This window comes from Bison bison, unplaced genomic scaffold, assembly GCF_000754665.1.
Source record: "Bison bison bison isolate TAMUID 2011002044 unplaced genomic scaffold, Bison_UMD1.0 scf7180017864236, whole genome shotgun sequence".
NCBI lineage: Eukaryota > Metazoa > Chordata > Mammalia > Artiodactyla > Bovidae > Bison > Bison bison.
This window is the reverse complement of record NW_011494808.1, coordinates 142,693-151,039: the sequence shown is the minus strand read 5'-3', so window position 1 is coordinate 151,039 and position 8,347 is coordinate 142,693. Positions and strand designations below refer to the sequence as shown.

Below are 8,347 nucleotides of genomic sequence, written 5' to 3'. Positions count from 1 at the left end.
GTACTAGTTTGCATTCCCACCAACAGTGTAAGAGAGTTCCCTTTTCTCCACACCCTCTCCAGCATTAATTGCTTGTAGACTTTTGGATCACAGCCATTCTGACTGGTGTGAGATGGTACCTCATTGTGGTTTTGATTTGCATTTCTCTGATAATGAGTGATGTTGAGCATCTTTTCCTGTGTTTGTTAGCCATCTGTATGTCTTCTTTGGAGAAATGTCTATTTAGCTCTTTGGCCCATTTTTTGATTGGGTCATTTATTTTTCTGGAGTTGAGCTGTAGGAGTTGCTAGGTTTTAATCTGCTCACTTTCTATTTCTTCATGATTTAATCTTGACATGTTACATGTTTCCAGGAATGTGTTTATTTCTTTTTGGTTTTTCACTTTCTTAGCATACAAATGTTCATAGTAATCTTTAAGGAACTATAAGCTATAAAAAGATTAATTCTGTAGTATTTATAATGATACTATTTTTGGTTTTATTATATTAGTCTTCTCCCTTTTTGTGCTAGTTAACTAGCCTAGCTAAAGGTTTGTTAATTTTTTATTTAAAAAAAAAATGCTTACATCTGTTGATTTTTTAAATTGCTTTTCTAGTCTTCCTTTTTCTCATATCTGCTCTAACCTTTATTATTTCCTTCCTCCCACTTAATTTGGGTTTAGTTTATTTTCTTCATTCCTTGATGGTTGTCAAATTCAGTGGTTACTTGAGATCTTAAGGCAGTAAAATGAATGAAAACTCCAAGACTCTATCTTATTAACAATAATTTTTTCTGACATAAAAATATAACTATAAGCATATCTGACATCTTTACAATATCAGTCTTCTTTTCATGTGGCAGTAAAACATCATCAAGATATAAGTTCTCCTTACCAAATCTCAAAATAAAACAAAAATCATGTGGTTATAAATGCTAGTGTGAAATCACTCCTTTGGTGTGGGTCAGGGAGGGTTGAGGGTTGAGACATGATGAAACCAAGTTTTATTATTCAGTACTATAAAAGCATCTACAATGGGGACCATATAAGAATATTATGAACAAAGGCTTGGTTTGAAATTAACGATTTTAAGTGCTCCTGGTACAATGATCGAAAGGTACAATGCAGAATGGTTAATCCTGCTATACTCACCTGACACTGGGGGATGACTTGCTGTTAGTGCTGCTTTCTTCTGACACAGATCTGTAACATCGATAATGTTTATTTTTAAAAAGTGAGAAATTTTAAAAATCTTAATCAAGTGACTATTTGAATGAAGAATGTTCTTCAGAGAAATAGAGTGATTCACTAAATAAAATGTCTCCCTTCCAGGGAAATAAGACCAATAAAACAACTACCATCTCAATATTAGGAGAAATGCCACCAGCCATCTCGCTATATCGACCTAATCTTCTCATTCTCATTTCACATTTACTCAAATATTTATGGTATAAGCCCACATATTTGCGGGCAGGCCCCTTGATTCTGTGGTAATCCTAACTCTCACCCAAATTAAGCCAAAACCATAAAGTAGCAGTCCAAAATTTCAGCTTATTTTCTATACATTTCTATAGATTTCTTTCATCCTCTCATAACACATATTCATGTTCTCTTTATATCAATTCCAAGAAGGTAAAACTAGAGATAAATACCTCTGTGGGAAAATATAGTAAATTATGAATAGGGGTTCAATAATGATGCTTAAATTGTTGTGTAATGGATTACAGATAATATGATAATGTCATTTATTAATTCAGTGTACCCAGTTTATGATAAATTGAAAAGCTATTATCTCACATTTTATACAGTTACAGAGAATAATTTTAAGAACATAAAGATTAAACCCTTTGCTCAAGGTATCATAGTTATCAAGATATGCAATATTTAGGAGTTGAAGCCAGGTTTTCTGAGACTAAACATAATTTTCTCCCCATTTCATGATGCTTCCTCCTCTCTAACCTGATTAACATGAACTACACATGTAATTTCTAGTTGAGAAATGACTTGCCCAATCAGCAGTATAAAGAATTAGGAAAATAAATATTATGCAGGCATATTCATAGATCTTATCTCTAGTGGAGTGGGGTATTTTAATTAAGTTATTTACCTCTGGTCTGAGGCTCTATATGTTTAAAATTTATTTTTAAATGCAGTGTTATTATTTATTCTCATGAAGAGAATTCTCTCGTGTACAATATGACCACATAGACAGAGTCTGGATTAAAAGCTTGCCTGGTGGCTCAGATGGTAAAGAATCCACCTGCAATGCAGAAGACATGGGTGAGGAAGACACCCTGGAGAAGGAATGATAACCCCATCCAGTATTCTTGCCTGGAGAATTCCATGGACAGAGGAGCCTGTGGTCTACAGTCCATGGGGTCGCAAAGAGTCAGAAACAACTGAGCGGAAACTATCATATTGGATTAAGAGGCTGAATAAATCTCCACCATACCCTCGGCACCCATCCTCCTCAAGTAATACTGCTGGTAAAATGTAGTAAAACCAGAAAAAATATGAAGCACACCAAGCCAGTTTGAAATGTATCTGTGTGCCTCTCCTCATATCGCTTTACCTATAGTCTTAGCATATTCTAGATGAACCATGAATACTTTTTTCTTGACTTATTTATTTGATAAGAATAAAACATATATACCTTTCACTTTCAAGTTCTCCTTTGTAGCACAGCTCTCTTATTTTATCCTGCTTTATTATAAGAGCAGCAGCAATGATGAACACAGGTATAGAAATGTAGAAAACGAGTTGAAGTCTGTGTTTTGGATGACCAAGAGATCTTTCCTTCAAAAAACTTTTACCTTGAATGGAAAATATCATTTCAAACTGTGTCAGAGATTTTATTAACCAAATGAAATGGTGCAAAGCTATCATTACCAACCATATTCCCAAACACTAAACAATTCATTCATTTAGACTGTGAATATAATAAAATCTGAAAACCTAAACTAATATATTAAATGAGCTTTACGGATGTTTCTGTGTTTTCAAACTTCTACCATATGGTGATTTCCTTGACTGAAGGCATTGTTCTTTAATGGACCGCGTATTTAACACCTGCAAGTATTTCTTCAATTCTGTTCTGATACAGGGTTTCTGAGGCTCAAACATATATATCAAAAAGAGTATTGGGATTTTACCTGTATGTGAGAATTAAATCTGGGGTGTGTGGCATTTGGGCTTCTCTGGTGGCTCAGATGGTAGAGAATTTGCCTGCAATGCAGGAGACCCGGGTTCAACGCTGGGTCGGGAAGATCCTCTGGAGAAGGAAATGACTACCAATTCCAGTATTCTTGCCTAGAGAATTTCATGGACGGAGAAGCCTGGGGAGCTACACTAAATGGGGTCACAAAAAGTTGGACACAACTGAGCACCTAAAATTTTCACACTTTATGTGGCATTTTTCTTATATTACTAGAATTTTTTCTAAAAATTAGAAGTACTCTAAATAACTTATTTAACTAAGTTCTTTAATCAAATATGTGGCAATAGGAAATTGTTAAAATGACTCTAGATTTTATAGAATGCATGGCTAAATCTGCTTCTGACGCATTTCTGATTGACAAGTGCTAATATTTACATTTTCCTCATCTGTTCTTATAGATTCTCAGCTGACATCTGTATTCACCTTCCTGGAGTCCTAATGTATTGAGTCCTACTTTCTTCATAATTTGTTGGCTTGCTTCCTTTTATTTGATATGAACTCTTCAGCAATGTGGGAGTCCTGGGTTCAATCCCTGGCTCAGGAAGATCCCCTAGAGAAGGGAACGGCTACCCACTCCAGTATTCTGGCCTGGAGAATTCCATGGACTATAGTCCATGGGGTCGGAAAGAGTGAGACACGACTAAGTGACTTTCACTTCACTTCACTTCTTGCTCTATCACTTCTTAGCCACATGGAGGAGCTGACAGTCAGAAGAGCAACTCGCCAGCTACAGTGTGGATGATCACTGAGGCTCAAAATTCTCCTCTTAGGCTAGCCCCAATTCTTCTCCTTTTTTCCCATGGTTTTTAAAGAGAGTTCACAGTAGGAGCAACATTTTATTTTTCAGTCAGCTCTGTGCACGTGCCTGGGGTTCCCGGTATCTTCAAGATAAAAATCACATGATATTTGTAATTAGACAAAGAATCAGATGAAGAGATCAGCATCTCTAGTTGTATCCGGCAGACTGATTCTCAACCTCATGTGTAGTCTTCTGGGTAATCATGGAGATCACGTGATTATTTTGAAAATGAATAAGGTATGAAAGTGGCCTTGAAAGTGTAAGTAGGGTTTCCCCAGATCAAAAAAAAAAAAAAAAGGTCTTTCTTTCCCTTTTACTATCTAGTTTTAACGAGCACTATGTACTGATACCTGCCAACAAAGACTATTTTCTATAAATTCTTCTTTCAGCTTGAGATCTTCATTTAATTAATTACTCTGAGTCTCCAGTTCCCATGGGTTAAACTAGTCCCCAACAATCTGCCTCAAGGATTCTACCTCCTTTCAAAGATACCTCAGGGCATCCAGTCATTTAACTATTCAGTTCAGTTCAGTTCAGTTCAGTCACTCAGTCGTGTCCAACCCTTTGCGACACCCTGCAGCATACCAGGATTCCTTGTCCATCACCAACTCCCGGAGTTTACTCAAACTCATGTCCATTGAGTCGGTGATGCCATCCAACCATCTCATCCTCTGTCATCCCCTTCTCCTGCCTTCAATCTTTCCCAGAATCAGGGTCTTTTCAAATGAGTCAGTTCTTCACATCAGGTGGCCAAAGTATTGGAGTGTCAGCTTCAACATCAGTCCTTCCAATGAACACCCAGGACTGATCTACTTTAGGATGGACTTGTTGGATCTCCTTGCAGTCCAAGAGTCTCTCAAGAGTCTTCTCCAACACCACAGTTCAAAAGCATCAATTCTTCGGCACTCAGCTTTCTTTATAGTCCAACTCTCACATTCACACATGACTACTGGAAAAACCATAGCCTTGATTAGACAGACCTTTGTTGGCAAAGTAATGTCTCTGCTTTTTAATATGTTGTCTAGGTTGATCATACCTTTCCTTCCAAGGAGTAAGCATCTTTTTATTTCATGGCTGCAGTCACCATCAGCAGTGATTTTCGAGCCCCCAAAAATAAAGTCTGACACTGTTTCCACTGTTTCTTCATCTATTTGCCATGAAGTGATGGGACTGGATGCCATGATCTTTGTTTTCTGAACGTTGAGCTTTAAGCCAACTTTTTCAATCTCCTCTTTCACTTTCATCAAGAGGCTCTTTAGTTTTTCTTCAATTTCTGCCATAAGGGTGGTATCATCTGCATATCTGAAGTTATTGATATTTCTCCCAGCAATCTTGATTCCAGCTTGTGCTTCATCCAGCCTAGCATTTCTCATGATGTACTCTGCATATAAGTTAAATAAGCACGGTGACAATATACAGCCTTGACGTACTCCTTTTCCTATTTGGAAGCACTCTGTTGTTCCATGTCCAGTTCTACCTGTTGCTTCTTGACCTGCATACAGGTTTCTCAAGAGGTAGGTCAGGTGGTCTGGTATTCCCATCTTGTTCAGAATTGTCCACAGTTTATTGTGATCCATACAGTCAAAGGCTTTGGCATAGTCAATAAAGCAGAAATAGATGTTTTTTGGAAACTCTCTTGCCTTTTTGATGATCCAGTGGATGTTGGCAATTTGATCTCTGGTTCCTCTGCCTTTTCTAAAACCAGCTTGAACATCTGGAGGTTCACGGTTCACATATTGCTGAAGCCTGGCTTGGAGAATTTTGAGCATACTAATTCACCGCTTTTCACTTCCTCCCTTTTATTTCCCCCAAATGTCTCAGCCTTTATGACTCAAGGGTTTAATTGTCATATCAAACTTCCAAAAACACAGATGTGACCCTAGCAAACTTCATGGGTAAATATCAGGTATAAAGGGGCCAGCATCCAGCAGCAGCAACTCCCAAAACTTTCCCCCCTTCTCCTCCAACTCCACACTACATTCAGATGGGTGACAGAAAAACAAGATGAGAAGTTCTGTGTAGACACAAGATTGCTCATAAATAGTCATTTCACTTTTGCATTGTTAACTACACAGTTACATGATTATCTAGTTTCTCCAGGCAGCTATTCTACCATCAATAAATTCCAGGTTTACTTAGAATAACCGATGTACACTAAAGAGTGTATGTGCTCTGTCACTCTCGTGTCCAGCTCTTTTGCAAGCCTGCCAGGCTCTCCTGTCCATGGAAGTCTCCAAACTAGAATACTGAAGTGGGTTGCTGTGCCCTCCTCCAGAGGATCTTCCCATCCCAGGGACTGAATCCACTTCACTGGGCCACAATGAGCTCAGATCTTGCTCAAGTAATATTCTAGGTGTTTCTGTGAGGTGTTTTCAAATGAAATTAATATTTAAATCAGTGTGTGTTAGTGGCTCAGTTTTCTGATTCTTTGTGACCCCATGGACTGCAGCCCACCAGGCTCCTCTATCCATGGGATTTCCCAAGCAAGAATATTGGAGTAAGCTCCCATTCCCTTCTCTAGTGGATCTTCCCTACCCAGGGATTGAACCCAGGTCTTCTGCATTGAAGATAGAGTCTTTACCATCTGAGCTACCCAGGAAGCCCAACATTTATATCAGTAGACTGAGTAATGCAGTAGCTTTCTTTAATGCAGGTGGGCCTCAATCCTGGAGGTCTTAGTTAAACAAAAACACTGATCCTCCAGTGAAGATTCTTCCTGCTTGAGCTGCCCAAACTGAGACATCAGCTTTGCTTGACCTTCAAGTCTGCGGCCCTTCACACAAAAACTGCACCATCAGCTCTCCTCGAGCTGAGTTTACTGACTCTGTAGATCTTGGAATCTATCAGCCTCCAGAATCACATGGGCCAATCAATTCCTTCTAAAGCTTCTCCTCCTGTACCGTCAATGGCCCCATTTCTCTGGAGAATTCTGACTAATACAGATTTTGGTTCCAAGAAACAAGATGTTGTTATAACACATACCTAAATATGTGGAAATGGCTTAGGAACTCATAATAGATACTAGCTAGAGGAATTTTGAGGCACACTGTGGAAAACACCTAGATTAATCTAAAGAGAAGGCAGGAAGAGAAGGGGATGACAGAGGATGAGATGGTTGGATGGCATCACAGACTCAATGGACATGAGTTTGAGCAAGCTCCAGGAGTTGATGATGGACAGGGAAGCCTGGCATGCTGCAGTCCATGGGGTTGCAAAGAGTCGGACATGACTGAGCGACTGAACTGAACTGACTGAATATGAAGAGATTGTTGGTGGAAATATGGAAGGTAAAGGCAACTCTGGTGAGGGTTCAGAGGCTAAAGAGGAGAGCAGGAGAGAAAGCCTACATCTTTTTTAGACAATACAAAGATAATCATGAATGGAATGCTGGTAGAAATATTTACATGAAAGTTGTTTCTGGTGATATTTTAGACAGAAAAAAAACAATGGATAAGAAAAAGCATTTATTTCCAAAATTCTGGAAGGTGCGTCATAGAGGATCCTGCTGTGATGTATGTCAGATAGTGTTTTGCCTATGTTCTCCTCTAGGAGTTTTATAGTTTCTGGTCTTACATTTAGATCTTTAATCCATTTTGAATTTATTTTTGTGTATGGTGTTACAAAGTGTTCTAGTTCATTCTTTTACAAGTGGTTGACCAGTTTTCCCAGCACCACTTGTTAAAGAGATTGTCTTTAATCCATTGTATGTTCTTGCCTCCTTTGTCAAAGATAAGGTGTCCATAGGTGCGTGGATTTATCTCTGGGCTTTCTATTTTGTTCCATTGATCTATATTTCTGTCTTTGTGCCAGTACCATACTGTCTTGATGATTGTGGCTTTGTAGTAGAGCTTAAAGTCAGGCAGGTTGATCCCTCCAGTTCCATTCTTCTTTCTCAAGATCGCTTTGCCTTTTCGAGATTTTTTGTATTTCCATATAAATTGTGAAATTATTTGTTCTAGCTCTGTGAAGAATACTGTTGGTAGCTTGATAGGGATTGCATTGAATCTATAAATTGCTTTGGGTAGTATACTCATTTTCACTATATTGATTCTTCCAACCCATGAACATGGTATATTTCTCCATCTATTAGTGTCTTCTTTGATTTCTTTCACCAGTGTTTTATAGTTTTCTATATATAGGTCTTTAGTTTCTTTAAGTAAACAAATGGGACCCAATTAAACTTAAAAGTTTCTGCACAACAAAGGAAACTATAAGCAAGGTGAAAAGACAGCCTTCAGAATGGGAGAAAACAATAGCAAATGAAGCAACTGACAAACAACTAATCTCAAAAATATACAAGCAACTCCTACAGCTCAATTCCAGAAAAATAATGACCCAATCAAAAAAATGGGCC

At 38.2% G+C, this 8,347-nt stretch overlaps 1 protein-coding gene across 1 annotated transcript in view; it reads right to left on the bottom strand.

Moving 5' to 3' along the window:
- The window catches only part of LOC104993253 (disintegrin and metalloproteinase domain-containing protein 5-like), a 154,401-nt gene that overhangs the window by 23,466 nt on the left and 122,588 nt on the right, over positions 1-8,347 (bottom strand). Inside the window, exons 19-20 of the mRNA XM_010846437.1 lie at positions 2,631-2,790; positions 1,130-1,180 (exon numbers count right to left, since the gene is read on the bottom strand). Coding sequence (XP_010844739.1) covers positions 1,130-1,180; positions 2,631-2,790 — 211 coding nt within the window. The remainder of the gene's footprint in view (positions 1-1,129; positions 1,181-2,630; positions 2,791-8,347) is intronic.